The 27,599-nt window shown below is 37.5% G+C and overlaps 1 protein-coding gene across 3 annotated transcripts in view; it reads right to left on the bottom strand.

Annotated features, from left to right (window-relative positions):
* MTO1 (mitochondrial tRNA translation optimization 1) overlaps positions 1 to 27,599 on the bottom strand; it is a 51,679-nt gene that overhangs the window by 15,033 nt on the left and 9,047 nt on the right. The window contains exons 4-12 of one of the 3 annotated variants that reach the window (XR_007518614.1): positions 22,549 to 22,838; positions 19,653 to 19,765; positions 19,368 to 19,558; positions 19,022 to 19,152; positions 17,834 to 18,038; positions 17,579 to 17,750; positions 14,245 to 14,363; positions 9,543 to 9,703; positions 259 to 383 (exon numbers count right to left, since the gene is read on the bottom strand). Coding sequence is in view for 2 of the 3 variants with exons in the window: in XM_049895468.1 (XP_049751425.1) it covers positions 7,328 to 7,489; positions 9,543 to 9,703; positions 14,245 to 14,363; positions 17,579 to 17,750; positions 17,834 to 18,038; positions 19,022 to 19,152; positions 19,368 to 19,558; positions 19,653 to 19,765; positions 22,549 to 22,838 (1,544 nt within the window). In the remaining variant the exon portion in view is untranslated. Of the gene's footprint in view, positions 1 to 258; positions 384 to 5,427; positions 5,630 to 5,697; positions 7,490 to 9,542; positions 9,704 to 14,244; positions 14,364 to 17,578; positions 17,751 to 17,833; positions 18,039 to 19,021; positions 19,153 to 19,367; positions 19,559 to 19,652; positions 19,766 to 22,548; positions 22,839 to 27,599 lie in introns of those variants that run through there. The other 2 variants (XM_049895480.1, XM_049895468.1) reach the window with 2 other exon arrangements.

The following is a 27,599-nucleotide window of genomic DNA, read 5'->3' as shown; positions in this document are numbered from 1 at the left end:
AACAGATTAGTGTTTTTCAAACTTTTTAGACTATGATTCACTGTAAGAAATGTATTTTATATTGTGAAACCGTACACGCACATACTGTATTTCATTGACTCTAAGGCACTTTCAACTGAAAGTCACAAGTGTTGCCAATTATAAGTTGCCACTGATTATAGAACACATATTGTCTTAGGCTGGGTTCTCTAGAGAAGCAAAACTAGTAAAGTGTACAAATATATAAAGAAAGAGATTTATATCAAGGAAATGGCTCACGTGGTTGTAGAGGTTGGAATGTCCCAAGTCCATGGGTCAGGTTGGAAGTTTCTCCTGATTCATATGACTGCAGCAGCTGGTGAACCCAAGATTGGCAGGTCAGGAGCAGAGCTCTTGCTCTCAGGCTGCGAAGACCAACAAATCCCAAGATCGTCAGGCAAGATGGCAGGTAAGCCATGAGCTTGAGTCCTAAGAGCCAGAGGTCAGACAAACAGGAGCCAGCTACAGGATCCACAAGGAGCAAAAGTGCATGAGCTTTGCCAGAAAGTCCACCTATATTGGATGCAGGCCACACCCTCAAGGAAACTCCTTTTCAGTTGATTGGCTGCTCACAGCAGATCCATCATGGAAGTGATCACATTATATCAAATCTCATCATAGAAGTGATCACATCATCATCATACGACTGCCAAACTACACAACTACCAAGCCACTGAGAATCATGGCCCACCCACGTTGACACACAATCTTAATGATCACACATATAAATTCAGAGATGTTAAAATGTGGAAAAAATATGTACCTTAAAATTGGTGAAATATCTATGAGTTACTGAAACAAAAGTTTCAGGAAATAGTACTTACTCTTAGTACCTATGTCAGAAAATCAATTCATGATCTACTAATGAGTTGTAGGCAGCAGTTTGAAAAATAATGACTTAGGTCAGTATCAGTCAAAATGAGGTTCTAGGTCAAAATAATTTTATCCTTTCCCTATAGCATGAAAACATAGGGTTCTCAAGCTATGCTTGTCCAGGCATTCAAGCAGGCCCAAACTTACATTTGAAAAAAGTTTGGTCTTGACCACAAGTTATAGCCCACTTCTCACTGGCAGGTGGAATGGCTTTCCTTTACATTAGAATTTTTATAGCTGAATCTGAGTTCAACTCTCTGTACAACTGAATTGCTCTAGTACTTCAAATAACAATATAGATTTATATTCTAGGTTGCTGAGCCAGCAAACACTCTGAAATTAATTGCAATCTAGTTTCTGCCAAAAGCATGTGAGCCAATGGGTATTTATGGAGATAAGTGGGTTGCACAGTTGGACCGGCATCAGAATAACCTATGGAGCTTGTTAAACAAAAGATGCTTAAGCTCTTCCCAAGCTGACTCAATCAGAATTGCCTGGGGTAAGGCTTGGCCATATCCATTTTTTTACAAGCTCCACTGGGAATTCTGATGTTCAGCTAGTCTTGAGAAAAATTGCTCAAGGGAGTGCCAATCATGCATTCCTTTAATTTTTTTTAAAAAAAACAGCTTTTTTTTTTTTAATAAAAATTTTTTTCATTGTGCATTAGGAGCAAGTTTACAGAGGAAATTAGTTTCCTATTCAATAGTTTTTACCCAAAGAGTTCCATTCCCTACAATGTGCCTGCCCTTCTCCCATTTCCATACTAGGTTCCCATTTCCTTTCATCCTGAATTGCTATCCCTTCCTGCCTTCCCATCTTTGCTTTCAAGCAAATGTTGCCCTTTTGATCTCATATAATAGTTTGTTTTTAGGTGCATATTCCTCTCAGGTGTTGTTTATTTTATGAGGCTGTCTATGGTTTGGAAACCCTGGTGGCGTAGTGGTTAAGTGCTATGGTTGCTAACCAAAGGGTTGGCAGTTCAAATCCGCCAGGTGCTCCTTGGAAACTCTACAGGGCAGTTCTACTCTGTCCTATAGGGTCGCTATGAGTCGGAATCGACTTGATGGCACTGGGTTTGGTTTGGTTTTTTTGGTCTATGGTTTGGCTGAAAGGGGGTCTCTGGTAATGGCTTCTAAACAATAGCTTTATTGACATGTAATTCACATACCGTAAAATTCACCTTTTTAAAGTGTAAAGTTTACTGTTTTTTGTTTTCGTATATTTACATAGTTGTGCAACCATCACCATAACTTATTTCAGAACATTTTCATCAATTTAGAAAGAGGTGCCCTTTTTAAGGGCAAAGAAGCTACCCAGAAGACTCCCCTTATAATTCATTGGGTCAGTTTGTACCCCACTCCAAGGCTCAGGCCTAGACCAATCACTGGGAGGAATGTGACGACCAAGACTGCCTTAAACTAATCAAGATTGAGCTTCTGGGGCTGCCAAAGGGAGGAGAGCAAATAAAATCATGGTTCTTTTGGTAAAGAAGAGGGCAGTGGGCAGACATGATTATTGGGAAGACAACCAGCAGTGTTTATCGTAGGCAAGTTAATTATAATTTTCCAAGTCTTGTTTCCCTTGTCTCTAGAATGGAAACAGCTTTATCATGGGGTTAAATCACTTGAAGCAGCTAACAAATACAATAATGCATATAAGGCACTTAGTATCTGGCACACTGTAAACATTTATTAGGCGGTACCTTCTTTCATCTTTTGTAAAATCACCAGTGAAGGTATTGTTTTCCTTAAGGAGTCATGTGATACATCTCTCTTAGATTTTTGTGATACGAAAACACAAGTCAGACAGAAATAAGTATATAACCAATTGTTTTTCATAAAAGAAGACAATATTAAAACAATAAAGAGAGTCTAAAAAATATACTCATAGATCTTTCATATGGAGAGGAAGACAAGGTGATATAAAGAAATAAAAGTTAGGTTTAAACTTAGAAAAATAGGGATAAATATTAAGGTAACCACAAAAGAGACTAACAATCCTACTCATCAAAATACCACAAAAAAATAGGGACTCAGCAGAAACAAAATCAACAACAGCAAATAAGAGGAAAAGACAATATATGAACTACTCAGCACCAAAAATTAAATGGGAAAAAGAAGCAGTCAACAACACACACAAAAAAAGACATCAGAATGACAGCTCTCCCACTCCTTGGAGTATATCCTAGAGAAATAAGAGCCTTTACATGAACAGATATATGCATACCCATGTTCACTGCAGCACTGTTTACAAAAGCAAAAAGATGGAAGCAACCAAGGTGCCCATCAACAGATGAATGGGTAAATTATGGTATATTCACACAATGGAATACTACACATCAATAAAGTACAATGATGAATCTGTGAAACATTTCATAACATGGAGGAATCTGGAAGGCATTAGGCTGAGTGAAATTAGTCAGTTACAAAAGGACAAATATCGTATGAGACCGCTATTATAAGAACTTGAGAAACAGTTTAAACAGAGAAGAAAATATTCTTTGATGGTTATGAAAGTGAGGAGGGAGAGAAGGAGAGGAGTATTCACTAATTAGGTAGTAGACAAGAACTACTTTAGGTGAAAGGAAAGACAACACACAATACAGGAGAGGTCAGCACAACTGGACTAAACCAAAAGCAAGGAAGTATCCTGAAAAAACTGAATGCTTCAAAGGTCAGCGTAGCCGGGGCAGGGGTTTGGGGACCATGGTTTCAGGGCACATCTAGGTCAACTGGTATAATAAAATCTATTAAGAAAACATTCTCCGTCCCACTTTGGAGAGTGGCATCTGGGGTCTTAAATGCTAGCAAGCGGCCATCTAAGATGCACCAACTGGTCTCAACCCACCTGGAGCAAAGGAGAATGAAGAACACCAAAGACACATGGTAATCATGAGCCCAACAGACAGAATGGGCCCCATAATCCAGAGACTACATCAGCCTGTGACCAGAACTAGATGGTGCCCAGCTACAACCGATGACTACTCTGACAGAGAACACAACAGAGCACCCCTGAGGGAGCAGGAGAGCAGTGGGATGCAGACCCCAAATTCTTGTAAAAAGACCAGACTTAATGGTCTGAGACTAGAAGGACCCCAGAGGTCATGGTCCCCAGACCTTCTGTTGGCCCAGGATAGGAACCATTCCCAAAGTCAACTCTTCAGACAGGGGTTGGACTGGACAATGGGATAGAAAATGATACTGGTGAGGACTGAGCTTCTTGGATCAAGTAGACACATGAGACTACCTGGACATCTCCTGTCTGGAGGGGAGATGAGAGGGCAGAGGGGGTCAGAAGCTGGCTGAATGGACACAAAAATAGTCTTAGTAGGGGGAGAGCAACTAGGAATATACAGCAAGGTGTATATAAATTTACATATGAGAGACTGGCTTGATTTGTAAACTTTCACTTAAAGTACAATAAAAATTTTAAAAGTATGAAAAATTTTAAAAAAAGCTTCATATACGAGGAGTAGTGAACATCAGGGATAGGGCAAGACAGAAAGGAAATGAAGCTGAAGAGCACATAAAGACAGAAGACAGTTTATGGAGACAGAAAAAGGTAAATATAAAACTGCATAGTTCTTAATATTTGTGTCCCATACTTTTATCCCATTTTATTCTCATCTGAGTGTTAAGTTTTGCTCTTAGCTTTAGAAACATTCATTCATTCATAAAGCATGTCCTGAGTGCCTGTAACTATTGCATTTCCTGTACTTGAGAGGTTTGCATTTTGTTAGGTTGTTAAGGTGGAATGAAGTGTAATAATAGAAGTGGAGAGGAAGTCTAGGAGGAAAAACTTATTTTTAGTGTGCCATCCAGCATGAGCCGCTCTGAGCTGAGACAAGCCTCAAGTCTCTGTTGGTGATTTTTGATATTCCTGACCACTTCTTCTGGAGTGGGCACTCTTCTAGGAGTTAAGATTTCTGAAGTGGAAAAGCTGTGGCTATTCAAATCTAGGCTGAAACATAAAATGACAAAATACTTTCAAAACAATCTAATAAAATTCAAACTCTTGGTTATAAATTTACTTCACAACTCAAGGCTATAACGGTTTAACTTAGCATAGGTCTCTATCTTCATCCTCCTTCCCCCAAACGATGATTTTAGAAGTGCTTAGTAATAGTGTTTCTTAGTCACTTCCTTTTTATATTTTGATGTTCCTGTTGAAATGAACTTTAGTACCTGATTTTTCAGACTACTAGACAGTGTGGTCTGTGGTGTGTGGAGGAAATCAAAAGTGTGGCCAACTTCTGCTGGAAGCTATTGTCAACGATGGGGGATTTCTATGAAGTAGCTGGACTGAGCAAGGTTACATTTTTACTCTTTTCCTAAGGCATTATCTTCTGTAGCTCTCTGGCTAGCAGTTCCAGAAGATAGGCTGTTTTGAGATTATTTTAAGTGATGTAATCTTTTATAGCAACACATTTAAAATTGTGAATTTAAAGAGGTTCCACATCTTAAAGCAAATGGCAGAACCTAAAACAAATGTTTTTCATCAAACATTTTCAGTGAGACAGTTACTACTGTAATGGTATAGCCTTGCATTTTTTAATCTCTTGACAAAGGGATTTAAAAAAGGTATTACTACACTAGGAAATAACGAACCTTAAGTTTCTTTACAGGTGCAGTGTCACTAGACTGTCAAGAACTTCCCAACACATTTAAGGACTTTATTTCCTCAAGATAAATTTTTGTTATAGTTCATTCAGTAGGTTTTCCATTCATTGCTTTTACTCCTGTATTTAACCAGAAAAACAAAAACTTTAAGAACAGTTACTTCCTTTCTAGTGCTAAACAGGTAGCATAAAATACTCCCTTTTTAAAATATACAATACAGTATTGTAATCAATAGGAGCCCTGGTAGCACCATGGTTAAAGCCCTCAGCTGCTAACCAAAAGGTCAGTGGTTTGAATCCACTAGCTACTTCATGGCAGAAAGATGTGGCAGTCTGCTTCTGTAACGATTTAAAGCCTTAGAAACTGTATGGGGCAGCTCTACTCTGTCCTATAGGGTAGGTATGAGTCAAAATTGACTCGATGGCAATGGGTTTATTGTAATCCAAACTGTCTGTAATAAAGAATTCTGTCCAGGAGTAACCATAATAACTAAAAGTTACAGCCTTTTGAAATTACTAAATCAAGTATCAAAAAGAATTCATCATTGCTAAATGATCCAGCATTACAAACACTTTACTTGTTGCTAATCTGACTGAAAACTGAGCTACATCTAAGTGGCCATATGTGATTACAGCAAGACAGCTGTCTGCCTCACACCCATAATCAGACCTCAAGATAGGCTTAACACATAGATCTGCAGCCAAAGTGACTTTGGGGCCTTTGAAACCATCCTAAGTACCTGCTTTGGCCTGAGCTGACACGACAGCTTCTCCCTTGGCTGACACCAGAGATCTGGGTTGGCATTTCCAGGGGCAGGCATAGCCCTCTGGCTCACTTGGCTGTATTTATTCCCTAGTCTATCCAGGAAGGCTTAGCGGTCTGAGGAGCCAGCCAAAGGGCCCAGCTGATCCTTCCACCTTAACCCTTGTGACCACACCATCAAAGCATCAAAGAGGAACAGAAGTACCAGCAGCATTCTGGTTTCTCTATCAATTCCTTGACTAAAAGTAGGGAAACATTACTCATCAGTTCCTGTTGATCTTTCTTCAACATTAAGAAATCATGACTGTGACAATTTCATAAGAAAATATCTTTATTGTGTGATACAAAATAACCACCTTTACTTTATTCTCCCTTAACCAGGTTACCAAATAAGTTTCTATATTTTGGATGATAGGAAGGTACAGTAATTTCCAATATTTCTATTTTATAGGGCATTCATTAATGTTCAAAGGTGGGGACTGGTGGCAATTTCCTGTAGAAGTACAGAAATCTTAGAAGTCAACTTTCATTTTGCATGCTACCTTTCAATATCAGAAACAGCTGAATGAGTCTGGATGATTTTGTGTAGTCTCAAATTTTCAGCCCTAAGCATTTGATGACTAGTTAATATAGCTTTCATATTGCCTTCTAAACTAGCCAAACTAAGTATAAGATTACTAACTTTCATAACAGGTTAAAAGGTAAGACTTTTAACTTGGTATGCTTATGAGTAGGCAAATCTGCAAGGTTAGATTTTTTTCAGCTTCAGTTTTACATCCACTATACCTCTCCTGGATGAACATTGCACAATGTTGTTAAGAGTAGGTTCACTGTATTAGAGCTCCTAGAAGAAACAGTAAAAATTAAATGTGCAATTATTTTTTCAGATACACAGAAAGATGAAATTATAATCTCTGCCCTCTTCATAAAGACAAACCCATAATAATCTAGTAAGGTTATTTTAATAGGTGCTAAATGGTTCTTATCTCCTATCTAGACCTTCGCATTGTTTAAATTATTTACATTCTCTTTAAATGTCTTCTATAAACAGAAAGTTATAACTCTCTCTCTTGAAGTTTGTTTGTATCACACAAAAATTGACCAGTTTTAGTCAATTCATCCACAGCTGCTCGTCTGTGCTGAGAGGTCTTCACAAATCTGAGCAGATTGATGATGGCAGCAGGTGTCACTCCAGGTATACGACTAGCAGCTCCAATCTAAGAGTTACAACCATAAAAGAAACAAAAGTGACCTATGTCAAATCAAATCAAATCTAATGTCCTTCTAATAACAACCTGTATAGTGTAGTTCATTAAAATAGTTTCACAGCTTTTATCTTAATGTATCCTTAAAACAACCCTGGTTGAGTAGATAAGGGAAATGTGATGATTTATATAGTCATTTTAAAAATGGTGAAAGTGAGGCTCAGAGAAGTTAAAATGATTTGTCCAAGATCAAGTAAGTGGCAGATGTTACTGTATCTACTTTTTCTTTTCCTTAGACTAAACTGAACTTCCCTCCTCAAATATAGGTCCACAGTCCCTTATCTAAAATCCCTGGGGCATATGTGTTGTAATAAGGTGCATATACTGTACATTATCTAACATCCCCAGAGGTGTGGGGTAGTAACTTATAATCAATCTCATTAATATTTTTGTGGTATATTTTTACAGTGAAATATAGAAATATTTGCTATAAGTGATATAAGACTAAAGAGCCTCCTGTAAGTTCAGGTCAGTTTTGCTGCCAAATAAGTTTGTGGCAAACTTGTCAGAGGTTTTTGTATTCTGGAATTGTGCGTATGAGATGGCGAGCTCCTATGACCAGCACTGTCCAACTGGACTTTCTGTGATGATGGATGTTTCTATAACATTTGTGCTGTAACAATGCACTTGTCTACTATGGTACCCACTAGCCACATGTGGCTAGCGCAACTAAGGTGCTGAATTTTAAATTTTATTTAATTTTAATTAATGCAATTGGCCATATTTAGCTTGTAGCTTCTGTATTAGACAGTACAGTCTATGACTATTTATAAAAACACAACCTAAAATGCATAGTATAACTTGTTGCCATCGAGTCGATTCTGACTCATAGTGACCCTATAGGACAGAGTAGAACTGCCCCATAGAGTTTCTAAAAAGCACCTGGTGGATCTGAACTGCCGACATTTTGGTTAACGGCCCTAGCACTTAACCACCAGGGCTTCCAAAATGAATAGTATAGACAGGGATATAAAATTTAAGGCTTACTTGCCTGGTTTCCATGATGACGGCTGCTAAGAATGCCATGTTATACTGATGAAATCACCCCTCCCTTTAAAAATTGTCTTTTTCAAATTTCTTAATGTACCATATTTTAAAAAACATCCCATTATTTTATGAACCACTACTTTAAAAAGCAATGCTCATTAAACTATGACACACCATCAATTTTTAAGACAGATCCCAATTTCAGAGATGTTGAAATGTGAAAAAATGTACATCTCAGGATCAATAAAAAGCAGTCTACCAGTCTTTATTCTTTATTAGAAGCCCATTACTGTTTTCTATATAATAAAGTTTATTTTTGTGTGTGTGTGCACAGGAGTACGCATGCACTTGTGCACACACATGGGCTCAAGCGTGAAGTGGGAGACCTCTGACTCCCCTCTTCCCTGAGTAGTTCCCAGGGTAACGCTATGGAACTCCCAGGGAGGGTTCAAGTAGTGATTTTAAAACCACCGATATGTGTTATATTTTAACCTAGTATAGGTTTCTTTTAAGCTATGCATATGTACTAAGTTTACATGATGGCTTGGCACATGGTTGGGACTACAGAATAATTACAGTCAAACTAATTCCTGATTTCCAGATATTTGCTTTCGAAACGCATTGCTGTCAAGTTGATTTCGACTCATAGCAACCTTATAGGACAGAGTAGAGCTGCCCCATAGGGTTTCCAAGGCTGTAATCTTTATGGAAGCAGACTGCCACAACTTTTTGTAGCGGAGCGGCTGGCGGGTTCCATCCGCCAACCTTCCAGTTAAGCAGCTGAGTACCTTAACCATTGCACCACCAGGGCTCCTTAGTTATTTATTTAGACTAAGCTTTATTATCTCTCAAAAAGATGTATCAACATCTGTCATACACAGAAATGTGAAAATATGAGGTTAGGTTTTTTTTATGATGAAATAAAGCATCAGTTATATGACCATTCTAATCCCCAAGTTTAAAAAATTAAATCACTGGCTATTTAGTTATAACCTGTTCCTATTCTCTGTTTTCTTACCGTCTGCGGGCGACTGAAATGTAGTTTCTCTCGAGCTTCCTGGGACAAAGATACATCCCTGAGAGTCAAATAATCTAAGTCTTTTGGCAGCTGGAGAGCTTCATCTCGCTGAACTTCCTCTATTTCCTGTTGCTGACGGAACGCTGCTGATTCATAAGTGGCTGGTGAACAAGATTAAAATTATATTACAATACTCAGATTATATTAACAGTTTATATTCATACAGCTTTTTCCAGTTTACAAAGACCTTTTACATACATTATCTTAGTCAACAGTCATCTCAACACCATGAGACTGGCGTGGCAGGTGTCCCATTTCACAGATGAGGAGACTAAGGCTAAGATAAAGAGAGGGAGTATCCTGCGTATTAATTACAACACTCTGCCTGTAGTTTAATGCATGTCCTTTTCATTTCAAGTATCTGGAAAATTAAAAGTAAAAAAAGAATTTGCTTTTCCTCTTGTGCAAATTTTGGTCAGAACATATTTCTCAATAGACTGTGGATTTGAATTTTAGGCCCTCAAAATAGGATGTTTCTCCAAGAAAACTTACATTTAGTTAAAGTTTTATTCAGAACTGATGTTAGAAAAACAATTCAATTATTTTGTTAACTAAAGCATTCTGTTCTTGGAAAAGCAAATTTAAAAATCCTGTTTTAAAACTCAAATTCAAGGGGTCATTCCCTCCTGTTCAAGAATACAACTTCTCTCTAAAGGTTTTGGTAGCATATCTTTCCATTACTTGACTGGCAGCCAGGAAGTCTGGCTCCACCAAAGAATTACTACTCTCTGACTATGGGTACAATATTATCCTTCTGGGCCTCATCTTCTTTATCTAGAAGTTCCAAGGGCCAGCCTGAATGACTTCTAAGCATCTTTATGGCAACAAAGAATATTTATGAAGTGTGCAGGCTTCATAGTCCAACCACTGAGTTTCAAATCCCAGCTCAGTAACTTACTAATTGTTTGATCTTGGGCAAACTACACTTATCTGTAAAATTAAGACAATAATGCTAATAGCTACCCCTTACAGGGAAGTTCTAAGTATCAACAAAACAATGCATCTAAAGGGCTTAGTACAATATCTGGCACATCTCAATAAATGTTAACTCTTAGTAATTGCTTTAAATACAATTTCATGACTCATAAACAGACTCTTCAGAGTATCAGAATATAAATATGGAGATAATACATATGCTAAGCCCCCAACCCCAGTGCTAAGGGTATATTTATTTAATCTCTCCAATATATATATAGCAAAACACAAAAGATGACAGAAGGAACAATCCGACATTGGTTTCTGCCCTCAAACAGCTTGCTGCCTAGTGAGGGAATCCAAATAGTGATTTGTATTATATTTTAGGAAACGCTGGTGGCATAGTGGTTAAAGTGCTACGGCTGCTAACCAAGAGGTCGGCAGTTTGAATGCGCTAGGTACCTCTTGGAAACTGTATGGTGCAGTTCTCCTCTGTCCTATAAGGTCGCTATGAGTCAGGAAGGACTCTACGGCAGTGGATTTGGTTTATTACATTTTAACATAGTGCAGTTTCTTTTAAGCCATGGTTATATGCTGAAGTCTTTATACATGCCAGAGTCTTTAAAGAACAAGTCAAAATAGTAGCTACTCCATGGTCCAACAGGTCAGGCTTTCCTGGAAACAATTTAAAGATAATTGTTCTAAGTTGTTCTAATCTGAACCTAGCAATTTCTTGAAAAAAGTAAAATTGCAAACCAAAGTTTAAAATATACAATTTAATCACCTTTTCGAGGTGCTAACTGCTCTAAACGTTCAATAAAGAAAGTTTTATTCAACAGAGAAACAATGATGTTGAAATAAAAGGTCAATATTACTTCTTATTTTTTAGTACGTTACTAGCTAGTTGGTGGAAGAATGATTCTAGAGTTTCTGGTTAGTTCCCTTTCATTGCTAGACTTCTGTAAACTTGAGTAGTGGGATGGTAGGTAGCACTTGGGTCTTCCTATTCAGCCCAAAGCATAGCAAGGTGATAGACCTGTAGAAACAACAAAACGGGCCACTGCTAGAAGGAATCCAACATTCTTACCACCTTGGCCAGCACCTAAGGAGCTTAAAGTCGTTTCCTATTTGAACAGCACATCATCATCCAACTTCTCCTACCCTTATCCCTGTATCATCTTGTTCACTGCTTTTTTCACCACATAATTTTCTACCCCAGCAGAAAATGCTTTCTGTCAAAATGCAAAAGCTCATATTATTTATTCTATTTTTGTTTATGTTTGAAAATTTTCATAATGAAAAACTGTTTAGTGAGTCTTTGTTTATGGTGATGGGAAATTTGGCAACAATTATGGGTGGTGATTGCGTAACATGATTAATGTCATTGATACCACTCAACTGTACACCTGAAAAATGATGAATTGGCGAATGTTATGTATATTTTCACAACAATAAAAAAAAATGCAGTGCACCATGGCCACTTGATATTTGACAAGGATGTCAAGTCCACTCCATAGGGAAAAAATAATCTCTTCAAAAAACGGTGCTGGGAAAACTGAATTCCCACATGCAAAAGAATAAAGTTGAACTCCCTACCTCATACCATATACAAAAATTAATTCACAGTGGATCGACCTAAATGTAGGAACTAAAATCCTTAAACTCTTAGAAGAAAACATAGGGGTTTTGACTGTGAATTTGGCAATGAATTCTTAGATATGACACCAAAAGCATGAGCAACAAAAGGAAAAATAGATAAATTGGACCTCATCAAAATTAGGAAACCCTGGTGGCATAACGGTTAAGAGCTATGGCTGCTAATCAAGAGGTCAGCAGTTCAAATCTACCAGGTGCTCCTTGGAAACCCTATGGGGCAGCTCTACTCTGTTCTTTACGGTTGCTATGAGTCGGAATTGACTCAACAGCAACAGGTTTGTTTTTCATCAAAATTAAAGACATTTGTGCATCAAAGGACATTATCAAGAAAATGAAAAGACAACCTACAGAATGGGAGAAAATATTTGAAAATCATTTATCTGATAAAGGTTAATATCCAGATATGTAAATAACTCCTAAAACTCAACTACAAAAACAAAAACAAAAAACCACACAATTAAAAAATGGGCAAAGGACTTGAATAGACATTTTTTCAAAGAAGAAATCCAAACAGCTAAAAAGCGCATGAAGACATCATTAGTCATTAGGAAATGCAAATCAAAACCACAACGAGATACTACTTCGCACTCATTAAGATAACTATTATTTTTTTAAAAAGATAATAACAAATATTGGTGAGGATGTGGAGAAACTGGAACACTCATGCACTGCTGGTGGGAATGTAAAATGGTGCAGCCACTATGGAAAACTGTTCCACAAAAAATTAAACATAAAATTACCATGTCTCAGCAATTCCACTCTTGGGTATATACTCAAAAAGACTTGAAAGCAAGTATCAAACAGATACTTGTACCCCAATGTTCACTGCAATATTATTAACAATAGCAAAAAGGTGGAAACAACCCAAGTGTCCATCAACAGGTGAATGGAGAAACACAATGTGGTATATACGCACCATTCAGCCATGAAGAAAAATGAAGTTCTGATACACGCTATCGCATGGATAAACCTTGAAAACATTGTGCTAAGTGAAATAAGTCAGACACAAAAGACCAAATATTGATGATCTCATCACTTACATGAGATATCTAGAAAAGGCAAATGTATAGAGACCAAAGAAGAATAGCAGTTACCAGGGGATAGGGAGAGGGAGGAATGGGGAGTTATTGCTTAACGGGTACTGAGTTTCTATTTGGAGTGATAAAAAAGTTTTGGAGATAATGGTATGGTTGGACAACACTGTAAATGTAATTAATGTCAGTGAATTATACACTTAAAATGGTTAAAACGGCAAATTCTGTTACATACATTTTACTACAAAAAGTGTTTTTAAAAAAGCAGTGAAACTATTAAAAACAAATGTGGTCAATCAACTAATCAAGTGTAGGAGAGCACACAATGTGTTATCATGACGTATGGGGCTAGACTCTAGATTTCTTTGTCTGATACGAAATAAATATTTGTCAAGGGCAGAGTATTCCCATACACTGTCAAGGCAAAGATACTATTTTTCTCATTATGAGGACATTAGATGGAGAGAATGAAAAAAGGAAGTTCAGGGGAAAAAAAGTAAGTTTTTTTAAAAAAGGAGAAAGCACTTCCCAAACCTGAAATGTGCATATGAATAACCTGGGGATTTCATTAAAATGCAGTTTCTCATTCAGTGGACCTGGAATGGAGCCTGAGATTCTGCATTTCTAACAAACTCCCAGGTGTTGCAAGTTGTTAGTCCAGCGATCACACTTTGAGCCTAAGATGCTGGTCCTATGGTAATAATTACCATTATGGTAATAATTAGCAATAATAGGTGCCCTGGTGGTACAGTGGAGACCCTAGTGGCGTAGTGGTTAAGTGCTACAGCTGCTAACCAAAAGGTCGGCAGTTCAAATCCACCAGATGCTCCTTGAAAACCCTATGGGGCAATTCTACTCTGTCCTAAAGGGTTACTATGGGTCAGAATCAACTCGACCCCAACAGGTTTGGTTTTTTGTTTTTTTAATGGTAATAATGGCTCCTCTTGGCACAGAGCTAATGGATCTGCTGTCCATTCACAATTTGCACAAACGGAAAAGAGAACACATAGGCATCTAAGTAAGAAATTATTTTCTACCTTCTATTTTCAGTCTTTCAGCTAGCTCTCTACATTCAGTGTACTTCTTCAAGGGCTCTGGAACAGCCTTGGCTAATAACTTCATGTCAACTTCCTCATATTTCAAAACATCTAGAGCACTGCAAACACAAAAAAGTTTGATTAACATAAGGGTCCATATTATACAAGGCAGACTAAGAACAAGATTCCTTAGAGATAGCACCAGATCTCTGAACAAATAATATCAAAAGACAAATCCTAATTCTTTCTATATACAGTGAGCAAATGTAGCAGCATCTGCAACTTGGGACTTCAGTAAGATTTAGTATATGATTCTCGCCAACTCATTTTAAACTAACAACTGGAGAACTCAGTGAATTGTAAACTCTGTTTATACTACTGCCATTAGCTGGTAAACAAAAATACCCACCATTATCTGTGACCCAGGCCCTCATTTCTATGAATGAGATCCTCTGATCTGACTACTCTGCTAGTTCTTTACCATAAAAATCTCTTTAACATCCTATAACAGTGGTATTAATGTTTTGGGAAATCCTTCTAAAAATGAAAACTTAGGAACACAAGTTGGAAAAGATAAAACCATGATGAAACCAAAACAAGGATATATGCCAGGTTGTTAATTAAGGAATTAAGATAAAAACCAGCATTAAAATGGATATACCTTTAAGTTCACAAAAACCATCACAAGGCTATGACGAAGATTAAAAAAAGAAAAAGAAAAAAATATACCGGAGACACAGCTGCAAGATCAGTGTCACCATAATGTGCCTCTAAGCTACAAGACTAACACCCTCTGAGCTCCCCCCTCCAACCCTAGTTTACATTTTTCAAACAGGAAATATCATTGGTGAAATATGCAGATTTTGACTTATATAAGGTCCTTAGGAGTGTACCTCTGGAGGAACGCTCTATGTTAATGACCTTTAGACTGAGAATCCATAAAACTGGAACGATGAAAACAAGGACCAAAAAAACTAAAATGCAGGAACTTTTTCTAAGAAACTTATATTCAGGAGAAAAAAAAGTGCTGTAATGAATTCCAGCCATGAGTCTTAGATTTAGCTATTAGAGCAAAAAGCAAGAAATTGAGGAGCATAGTTGGTCTCAGAAAGGGACTGTGGAAGCAAAGGTGTCCTCTAATGACCTGATGAGCCATTTTATCTTCCCTACCCTTTTATATTTTGAGCTTCCAAAAGTCTCCACAGGTGAGACTAGGTCACACTTCCATAACCTATAACCTGGCTCTTTGAGATAAAAAAAGAATCTAATAAAAAGCCTTTTGACACCAAAATATTTTAATCTTAACTGTGGATTCTACTTATTTTAGAATCATTGATCCTAAAAATCAAATGTGACCAGAAAATTGAAAATATTTTCTAAATAATAAAGAAGTACATAAATATATTTTTCATTATAAACAAAAATTATGAGAACTCCTTGGGTATAGTTTCTTCAAAACAGACTCAAATTGTTAAGCACATCCATTTATATCCCACCTCATTTAAGATAAAAAGCAAAATCCTTAACTTGGCCTACTGCCCAGTACAATCTTGCTTCATCCTTCTTGTTCAGCCTTTGTAAAGACTGTCCTCTCTGCTTGGAATGGCTTTCCTTTCACTTTTTGACAGGTTAATCCGATTCATTTTTTTTCAGGTCTCATTTTAAATATAAGTTTTAAATGTTATTAGTTTAAGCATGTAAAGTCAGTATAAGGTTTACCTTGAGTGTTTACCAGTGATTGGAAGGGGACAACAGGTGGGCTCTGGGGTGCTGGTACTATTTTGTTTCTTGAGGTGCATGCTGGTTACATGGGTGCTTACATGTAAAAATTCACTGAGATGTCCACATGTGATTGGTCCACTTTTCTCTATGTATGCTATACTTCAGTAAAACATCTACTTTAAAAAAAAGTCCCTTCCTCTGAACTCTCCCCACATACTACTGATCCTCTCTCTACCTAGTTATCCTCTCACCAAAAAAAAAAAAAAAAAACCGTCAACGGTTGAGTCAACTCCGACTCATAGCAACCCTACAGGACAGAGTAGAACTGCCCTACGTGGTTTGCAGGGAGTGCCTGATGGATTTAAACTGCCAACCTTCTGGTTAGCAGCAGTAGCTGTTAACCACTACGTCACCAGGGTTTCCACTCACAGTACCTTCTATTTTCTTCCATGAACCTGTTGTAGTCCATAAATACAGTATGTGTTTAACATGTATTTATTTTTAATGCCTGTAAGTTTCGTGAGGGCAGGAATGTGAAGTTTTACACCTCACTGTATCCCAGCACTTGACACACTGCTAGTACACTGCAGGCACCCAATAAGCACCTGCTGAATTAACGAATGCATTACAAGAGCTTTCTTTAACAATGATCCACACATCTCTCAATCTAATTTATATGAATAAAAAAAATAACTTTGGAGATGTTATTTCGCCACTAATTACTGAATCTTCTCACTGAGAAATAAGTTTAAAATGATGCAAAACATTTGTAGCATTTACATGCTTTGATTCTGTAGAGAGGAGCTATCCTTGTGAGGCTGATATATATTTAATTTAGAAATAGATCCAGTCATTGAACGCCCAGTTCTCTTTGAAACACCATTTCTGAACTTACAGCTAGACTACAAGGAAGTCAAAAAAATTAACCACTTATGCAAAATAGCCATTGTAACATTTTATTATTCAATGATCTAAAATAAGAACTATAATAATCTTCTAAAATAATCTAGAGCCAATAGAAAGTCTGTTATGAAGAATCAGCATAATTTTATCAGACAATGAGAATAATAAAGTTTTAATTTTTTCTTTGATTGCCAGGAACCTCAAAGGTAAATTTACTGTTCAATTAAAGTCATTCCTTCATTTCTAAAATCTAATCATTTCCTACTTTATCTATGTTGCTTCTGATCTTATTTTATTTATAATTACCCTTTAGTCATGATTAATTTTTTACTGTATGCTACCTTGAATTCTTTTTACCAATAGGCAGGATAAAAATCATACATTGGTGGCACAGTGGTTAAGAGCTTGGCTGCTAACCAAAACACTGGCAGTTTGAATCCACCAGGTGCTCCTTGGAAACGCTATGAGGCAGTTCTACTCTGTCCTATAGGGTTGCTATGAGTTGGAATCAACTCAATGGCAACGGAACTTTTGTTTTTGGTTTTAATGTTGAATAGATCAGTTAAATCTAAAGGGTTATTGAAAAAAAACCAACAGCAAGCTACCTTCATTTAAAATGCGTAGGTGAGGAGTCTATAGGTAAGGACCGTTTGAAGTGATTTCACTTTTCCTGTAAAACATGAGAAAGGTCTATATTAAAAATGCATACCTGATAGGCAGACTTTTAACAATACTTATAGAAGCCTCTGGGATTAACTTTTTCCATTTAGCATGTGAAAACTCAATGGATTTCAGCACAGAGATACCTTCTTCTAAAGTAGATTTCATCCAAGAAGCCCTTTCATATCGCTGTTGGGACACACAGCCAGCTTCCTTATATCCTAGGAGAGGGAGAGAGAATATAGTGAAAGAAGTTTTAAAGAAGAGTAAACCAGATCGCAGTACTCAGCAAAGAAGGCATTACCTCGGAAGGTGAGCCTGCTGTCAGCGTTATCAGGGCGCAAAGACAAACGGAACTCCACTCGGCTGGTAAACATGCGGTACGGTTCGTTGGTGCCCAGTGTGGTAAGGTCATCAATCAAGACGCCTATGTAGCCTTCTGTTCGGCTAATGACAAAAGGTGGCTTGCGACTGACCCGGTGACTGGCGTTGATTCCAGCTATCACACCCTACAAGAAAACTGAAATGTTTAAAAGGCCAATTATGGACTGATCAAAGAGCTATCCTACTCAGAACACCACGTGGAAAAAACAGCATGATATAGCAAAAAAAAAAAAAAAAAACAGGCATTGCTTATAAGGGATATTAAAAAAGAAAACCTTGCCATCGAGTCGATTCCGACTCATAGCAACCCTGTAGGACAGAATAGAACTGTCCCATAGAGTTTCCAAGGAACGATTGGTAGATTCAAACTGCTGACCTTTTGGTTAGCAGCTGAGCTCTTAACCACTGTGCCATCAGGGCTCCAAGGGATATAATAGAGGTAGAAAATATAATCCATATTCAGAAACAGAATATGGGAAATGTACTTCTTTAAAAATTCATTGTTTTCCAGATATCTAATACTCCTGGTAAGCCTAGGTAGGGGCTAATCTTTTTTTAAAAAACCCATCTGTAAGACTTTTCTGGAAACTCCGGTGGTGTAGCGGTTAAGATCTATGGCTGCTAACCAAAAGGTCAGTAGTTCGAATCCACCAGGCGCTCCTTGGAAACCCTATGGGGCAGTTCTACTTTGTCCTATGGGGTCGTTATGAGTTGCAATTGACTCAACAGCAATGGGTTTTGAGACTTTTCTAGTCTTTTCCCATTTACAAGTAAAAAATAACATAATTTACCACTTATAAGAAATACAAGATGATAATCAATAAAGTTATACTAAAAGGATTATTCTTTTCTTAAACTTCAGATACAATATAAATAATCTGATCAAAATACTTCATTATTCTGTTCTGAGCTTCTAGATCTGATAAAGTCACAAGTACTTCAAAGTCCTATTATATACAATTGCCATTTCCATATACCTTGAAACAAAGTTTTCCATTAGTTATAAGATTATTTAACATCAATATAATTAACAAAACAGACATTAAAAGGAGGAATACCAGTTAAATAATTTCCTTATGTTTACAGTAACATTTGAACAGTCTCTTACTTGAGCTGCAGCTTCCTCATAACCAGTGGTGCCATTTATCTGTCCGGCAAAGAAGAGCCGTTGAACCAAACGAGTCTCGAGGGAAGGAGTGATCTGACGGGGGTCTAAGTAATCATACTGAACACCATACCCTGACCAAAGAACAAATGGTATAAAATTAGTAAAAATGGAGCTTAAGGTAGAGATGGGGAGATTAACACTAAATGCTCTTCAAAATCAGATTATTTTAAATGCACAGAGCTAGAGCTTTCTTAGGCTCTAAGCAACCATGACTGTATCCAAGACCTCCACACTGCTGGCTAAAATGATGCTGATCATACACTAGGGCAGCTATGGCCCTCTTTACCTGGCTGAATCATCTTAGCTTTCTCCAAGCCTCTGATACATGTGATCATTTTCTCCTGTAACTCTGCTGGTAGTGTTACAGATAACCCTTGAGGGTAGATAAGGTCAGAATCCATTCCTTCAGGCTCCAACCAAACCTGATGCACACGATTTGGAAAACGTAAAACCTTTGATTCAATGGAGGGACAGTATCTAGAATAGATAAAAATAAGTTGAATGAAGCAAACAAACAAAAGGGGATTGACATCAGTTCTTAAATAACTGAGCACTGATATTTTGTCCTTACCGGGGTCCTCTTGTAGTTTCCTTAACATGACTATTAAGGTGAAGGTTCTCAAGGACAATCTCATCCACTCTAGGGCTGGTGTGAGTCAAGTAACATGGCAGCTGATCTTCTGGCTAGAAAACAGTAACCAGCTACAGCACTGCTGTGTTTCTCTACTAGTTTGCCTCTTATTCAAATAAATTCCACACATGATATACACTAAATTTTATGGATTTTAAATCTATACATAAAAAAAAAAATACCCAGCACTATTTGTGAAGCATTTTCTTCAAAAAACAAATACCCCCGTAACAAAAAAAAAAAAACCCGAAACCTAATCAATACTCTAAATCTATCTACCAGTACACAGGAAATATAGACGATAAAATAACATGTTTAAGACACCACAGAAATATAATTAGACAAATCCGGAATGTGGGAAATTCTAGAGAACAAATGACTTAGTTTCTTCCACATATAAAGGTTAAAATTTAAAAGAGAGCTGTGATAGATTAAAAGACACTTAAAGACATATCACCCAATGCAATGTGTGGATCTTTTTTGGTTCCTGGTTCAAATAAAACAACTGTAAAAAACATTTTTGAGACAATTAGGAAAACTGAACAGTAAGTATTATATGATATTAAGATACTGTGTTTTCTTTGGTAAGATCAATTTTTGTATTGTGATTGATTTTAAAAACGTTATTATTGTTAACCCTTTCAAAACCATTGGTTGTTCACCTACTTTTTCCACCTCTTAGGTTTCTTGGGACTCTACTTTTCCCACTGCAAGTATTTGCTGCCCTCCAACAGGGACTTGGGGAGCCCTGGTGGCACACTGGTTAAGCATTTGGCTGCTATCCAAAAGGTCAGCAGTTGGAATCTACCACCCGCTCCTCGGAAACCCTATGGGGCAGTTCTACTCTGTCCTATAGGGTCACTATGAGTCAGAATTGACTTGACAGCAATGGGTTTGGTTCTGGGTTTTGGTTAATGGGGACTTGTGTAATAGTGAAATGGCTTCAAATGTTTGTTGAAGCAAAAGAGTTGGGGTGTCAGGCAAAACCAGAGGCACCCAATGTACCCAAATGAAAGGTACCCTGAATTACATCCTGCTGCCCACAACAGGTAGGACAGATGGGCACCCACCAGTCATATATTCACACATAATATTTCTCAAAATCCATATTACCAACCAAAAATTTAAACACACTCCATGACGCAGCATGCTTCCATTAAGGAAAACACGTGGTAGCCCCCCCCAAAAAATCAAAGCAGAAAATAATAGGTCTTAAAAGGTTTACAGAGTTGGATTGTTGCTTCAAAAATCAGCAAGAAAAGTGTTGAGGAAAAATCAAACAAGAATGCCAAAATGTTATTTGTTGAACCTGGGTGAAAGGTACACAGAGGTTCATTATACTATTTTCTCTACTCTGTGTAAACTTGAAAATTTATAATAAAAAGTTAAAAGTACACATATTTTGAAAGTATCATCACAGTTTGCATTTTATAAAACAAAAGTGTAAAAGTAGCTTTCTCACATAATAGAATACTTTGAGCCATTCATCAGTGTAACACTCACCAAAAAACTAGGACCCTCAATTATTAGTCCCCATTTTAAACATACAACACACACACATAATTTTAAGACAGGCAAAATGGCTTGTATTCTTCAAAAATATCAGCATCATGAAAGACAAAAGCTGAGGAACTGATGCATACTAAAAGAAATTAAAGAGAAATGACAAATGCAATGCACGATCCTGGATTGGCAGATAGGAGGTGTTATAAAGGATAGTTAGTAGGTAACAGTATTGTACCTCCATTAAATTCTCTCAATTTGATGAGTGCTCTTAGGTTATGAAAGAGGGTCTCTTTGTCCTTAGTTGAAATACGGGATGAAGTATTTAGGGGTAAAGGATCATGATCTCTACAACTTATTCACAGATATCTCAGGAAAAAAAAGATTAAGAATAAATATGTATGCTACTGTATTACAACCATCCCTGGTGGGGCAGTGGTTAAAGTGGTTGACTGCTAACCGAAAGGTCGGTGGTTTGAAACTACCTGCAGCTTCACGGGAGAAAGATGTAGCAGTCTGCTTCCATAGATTTACAGCCTTGGAAACCCTACGGGGTCACTATGAGTTGGAATTGACTCGACGGCAGTGGGTTTTGTATTATATGTTAAATATAGACATATAACTATTCACTTATACCTACATATATAGATGACCCCTGGTGGTACGGTGGTCAAAAGCTTGGCCGCTAACTGAAAGGTTGGCAGTTCAAACCCACCAGCCACTCCGAGGGAGGATGATGTAGCAGCCTGCTTCCATAAAGATTTACAGCCTTGGAAACTGTATGGGGCAGTTCTACTCTGTCCTACAGGGTCACTATGAGTTGACAGCAGTAGGTTTGGTTTTCCTTTTTTTTTTTTTTAAATATAAACAAACATGATCAAATATTAACAACGGGTAAATGTCATCAAGGGTTTACAGGAGTTTGTTGTAATAGTCATACAACTTTTCGGTAAATCTGAAATTGTTTCAAAAAGTTTAATTAAAAAATAAGCAAATCGACTGTGGTGATCTTATACAAATCTGTGAATATTATCAAAAACCACTGAAAGTACACTTTAAATAGTTGAACTGTATGATATGTGAACTGTACAACAATAACGCTGTTAAAAAATAGGCAAAAATATCAAAAGTAATGAAATTTTATAATTTATGGAGAAACACCCAATTAGCCAAATTATTTTTGTTAGTCCTTTAAAAGATCATGTTTTTTTGCACTCTAAACAATAATGACATAAAGTGAATTGTTGCAAAATAAAAAAAAAAGAGCTAGGCTACCTCTTGCTACGAATAGTCAATATAAACTGTAAAGCCAGTTTTTCATAAATTTACTTACCTTAATCCATACTGTCTCATTGACAAAGCTGAATGGTATAGGTGGATTATCTGGCATGTGCTTGTTAAGAATGCTGAAATTAATGGAATCTTTGGCAATTCGGGGTGGAGTCCCAGTCTTCAACCTCCCCACCACAAACCCCAACTTCTCCAGAGTCTGAGCCAGCCCTATTGAAGGCTGATCCCCTAAACGTCCGGCTGGATTCATCTCCAATCCAATTATGACCATGCCTCTCAGAAATGTGCCAGTAGTCAGAATCACACTCTCTGCATATATTGTGCTTCCATCCACTAAATAAGAAAAAGCATAAAATCAACTCTCTGTGTTATAAATGTTAACATGCATTGAATTAGAATGTGACTATTTTATATTAAAACTACAGAAAAATTCTCAGTCTTTAGAAACTTGAGGAAGAATTTTAAATGAATAAGAAGTCTATATGTTATCAATCTCAAGAACCCAAGAAGTCAGGTAGGTTGAACTGAATGTGTTCTCATCAACTAACATGTTCCTAAAATCATATCAGCATGAGAAGTTAGTTTCAGTTAATTAAAAAAATTATTTCAGACTTCTGATTAAATATGGCAGACTACCTCACATGATTTCTTATCCCTCCTAAAGCTCTAAGAAAATGAAATAAAGGAATACAAAAGGTATAAACCCACAAGGACAAATAATAGAAAAGAATCAAAAGATGAAAAATTTCAGTGTATTTCTGGAAGACAGAAAGTGGTTTGAAGAGTAGTAACTGATCTAGAAAAGAATAGAGGCTATAGCTCAAGTATCTGAAGAGAAGATATCAATGAGAATGAACTAATTTGCCGTGTAAAAGCTCAGAAATTGGAGGTACCAAGAACTGAGGAATGTAGGAATGAAGCTTAGGGCATAGACAGATACGGCTGAAATCTACGTACAGTAGTTTTGTGGAGGTTTATTCTTCAGAGAATTTAAACCTGGATGGCAGGGTGAGGGATGGGGCAAAAAAGAGGTGAACTCCCCTCCCTAACATAAATCTCCTGTAAAGAGCTAGTCCAGAAAAACCTCACCTCATTCACAGGGAAGTAATGATTAAAAAAAAAAATTGGCTGAGAAAATCTATATACAAAGATGCTCCACTTTAAAAAGAACAAAAGGAAAAGGAAAAAACAAATGGTAAATGAAGAACTCTCACCAGAAAAAGTTATTATGGAACAAATGCCACTATGATGGGGGGGGGGCATGTAATGAAATAAATTACCTTTAAAAATAACAGCTCAAAGCAGACACACAAAAGCTGAGGGACACTACAGTGACATAAGAGAAGGAATTGAAATATGGCAGAGGTCAGGAAAGAAAGAGAAGCAGAAAATGAAACCCATTACAGAAAAAGCTTAAGGAAAACAGATGCTACTAAAATGAATCAAGGATATGGGAGAGAGGACTGGAAAAAAGTGAGCAAATCATAAAATAAAAAGTTAAGAAGAAGGGTTATTAATAAAAAAAGAAAAAGATATTGCCTATTGCCTAACAGAAAACCACGGTGGCGCAGTGGTTAAGAGCTAAGGCTGTTAACCAAAAGGTCGGCAGTTCAAATCCACCAGGCACTCCTTAGAAACTCTATGGAGCAGCTCTACTCTGTCCTATAGGGTCTCTACGAGTAGGCAACGGGCTTGGTTTGTTTTTTTTGGCCTAACGGGGTCAATATACGTATACCTGATTTCATTGAAGAAGAGAATGTATACAAAGGATCACAAAAAAAGTTTTTAAATTATAATTTAACAAAATTTCCCAGAACGATCCCTGAAAGGGTACACTACATCTCATAAGATTCACAGAGAATGATCTACAATGAGATATATCCTACTGAAGATCATGAATTTTTTTTTTTTTTTTTTAGAAATAAGCTGTTTTTTAATCGTGCTTTAAATGAAAGTTTACAGCTCAAGTTGGTTTCTCATACAAAAATCTATACAGACATTGTTATGTGACCCTAGCTGTTATCCCTGTAATATTTCAACATACTCCTCCTTTTCACCCCAGATTTCCTGTGTCCGTTCAGCCGGCTCCTGTCCCTTTCTGCCTTATCATCTCGCCTCTGCACAGGAACTGCCCATTTAGTCTCATGGATCTACTTGGACTAAGCAGCACACTCTTCACAAGCTAAAGATAATGAATTTTAAAGACCAAAGAATTCTTTGATTGTCCAGATGAAACGATAAAGTCTCCTTCAAAGAGAAAAACGGTCAAGCTGCTTCCCGTAGGTTCACTACAGCAATATTTGGAACACTGAGAGACAACAGAGCAAAGCATATAAGGCTTTCACGGAAAGAAAGCATGACTCAAAATTTTTAGGTTATAAGGCCAAGATAACATTCAAGTTATTTTTGACCATGTTAAAAAAAAAAAAGGAAGTCAGGGAATTTAGCGTACATTAGCTCTTCTTCGAGAAATTATCAGAGAACAAATTTAGCCAACTAAGAGACTGAGCACAGAATCCATTTAATTGTAGAGTGAACACTAAAATACATGTGAGGATTATAGATATGGATTAGAACATAAACGTTATAAACCCTGACAGGGAGAAATAATATAAATAAACAAAAATCAGGAAGAAAGGGTAGAGAAGGTGGGAGGTAGCGTAAACAGGATTTCTTTATCTCTGATAGACGGGATCAGTGGGACTCACGAAATGGTAGTGTGAGGAGCTCAGTGAAATCTCTCACAGAAAAACATCTATAAAATGGGTCAAAATTAGCAAAGACAAATGTTTAAAATCTCTGGAGATTGATCTGGGACTTAAATTGAGAAGCATTTACTCAACAAAATCTACAGAAACTTTTTAACAACAGTGGGAGGCCATGGAATTAGAACTAGAGGCTGGACTCATCCTCCCACCCAGCTCCGTGCTTCAGAGAGCTCATTCAGTGGGCTCAGCAGCTGAGTGGCAGTTCTCAACTCTCTCAGTTCCCTGGGGTGAAGATCTAATCTAGGTGGATTTGGCAGCTAGTAAGTACTGGCAGATCTAGCTTCCTAAACTCCGTACTGCAGATGATCTCTACCAAGCGAGTGGCCACGCCTGTTTTTCCATCCCCAGCTCCTGATCTACAGTGAAGATCCAGGTGGAGAAGCTGGAGAAGAGCATAGCCCTCCACTTTCCCCACAGGTCTGTTGTTCTGCTGGGCTGTTTTGCTGGGCTCAGCAGCCAAGTGGCAGCTCCCACTTCCCCCACCTTCCTGGTATAAAATGTTATTCTATTTCAGGTGGATCTGGCAGCTGTTCAGTGTTGACAGATTCCATCCTCCCTGGCTCTGTGCTGTAGAAGAGCTATACTGGACAGTGGCACCAGTTCCTACACCATTCCCCACCACACATGTAAGATAGGTTAGGGTGGTCCAGCCCATGAAGAATAATTTCCCCATCATCCCTGCCAGTTCCTGCTCTGTAGTGCAGAGGTTCTTTCTAGGGGACGGTTAGAGCAAGCTTCAGTACTGTGCCCCTGCCAAGGGGCCTGACTTCATTTGGATCAGACTGTGGAACAATCTATCTATGCCCCAGGACACCGCTGGAAATAATAGGGTGAACTTCTGTGCTACTAGTCCCCAGGTGAACGTAGGGAAAACTCATCAGCTCCCTGAACTGTAACAGCAATCTTAATTCTCACAGGAAAAGGATATAAAAAAAAGTACAGAGGCTTACATAAGTAAGTATAATATAATCATTAAATCTGAAGAGGAAAGGAGGCAGGGGAGAGAAAAGAAAGTAAAACTAATTTAGTCATTGTTCACAGAGGGATCAGTAAACACTGACTGAAGAAAGAAGTTTAAGCATATTACATAAGATCACAGTTACTACCAAACTAAAAAAACAAAAATACAAACTTTTACAAAGAAAAAAAGAGCAAGAGCAAAGCAAAAACATATTAAGTGAAGGAAAAACAAAAAAGTACAGAACAGTGTGTATCATATACTACTATTTATGTGGCAAAAAAAATACATATGAAGATATGTATATGTGCACAGACAGACAGAACACACAAGAAAGTGGTAACAGTGAATGCTCCTAAGGGAGAAAATTGGTAGGAGAGAGATTACCTTTTTACTCTGTATCTCTTTGTGCCCTTTAAACTGTTTACCATGTATATAAATGGCCCATTCAAAAAATTAATACAAATATAATTAAAATTAAAACAGGAGAATGAAGTCAAGATCTGTATTTTAAATGACAAGATTTCCAGCCCAGCCCTTCTTACCATTTTCTTCCCAGCCAGCAGGCAGCCATATAATTCCCCCAGGCAGAAGACTAATTTTTCCTGGAGAACTAACAGTCAATGATATTAAGAAGTTCCCTAACCAAAAAAAGTCAATTCAACTCTTATTCACCTGATTGTAGAGTTGGCCAGGCAAGAAACTCTGGAGTAAGGGAGAATGAAGAAAACCAAAGATACAAGGGAAAGATTAGTCCAAAGTACTAATGGACTACAACTACCACAGCCTCCACCAGTCTCAGTCCAGCACAACTAGATGGTGCCCAGCTACCACCACTGACTGCTTTGTCAGGGATCACAATAGACAGTCCTGGTCAGAGCTAGAGAAAAATGTAGAACAGAATTCTAACTCACAAAAAAAGACCAAACTTATTGGTCTGACAGAGACTGGAGAAACCCTGAGAGTACAGCCTCAGACACCCTTTTACCTCAATAAAGAAGTCACTCCTAAGGTTCACCCTTCAGCCAAAGATTAGATGGGCCCATATAATAAAATAAGACTAAACGGGCACCCCAGGCCAGGGGCAGGGACGAGAAGATAGGAGAGGACAAAAAGCAGGTATAGGGAATCCAAGGTCAAAAAGGGGTGAGTATTGACATGTTGTGGGGTTGGGAATCAATGTCACAAAACAGTATGTATATTAACTGTTTAACAACAAACTGGTTTGCTCTGTAAACCTTCATCTAAAGTGCAATAAAGAAACTGAAAAAAAAAGAAAACTACGCACACACGAGCCTTCCAATCAGTGTTTTAGAGTCTCATTTTAAAATCTCAGCAACCAAAGCGCCCTAGACACTTGAAGAAAGC

This window comes from Elephas maximus, chromosome 1, assembly GCF_024166365.1.
Source record: "Elephas maximus indicus isolate mEleMax1 chromosome 1, mEleMax1 primary haplotype, whole genome shotgun sequence".
NCBI classification, from domain to species: Eukaryota; Metazoa; Chordata; class Mammalia; order Proboscidea; family Elephantidae; genus Elephas; species Elephas maximus.
Note: the sequence above shows the minus strand (reverse complement) of the source record. Positions and strands in the feature narration are given on the sequence as shown.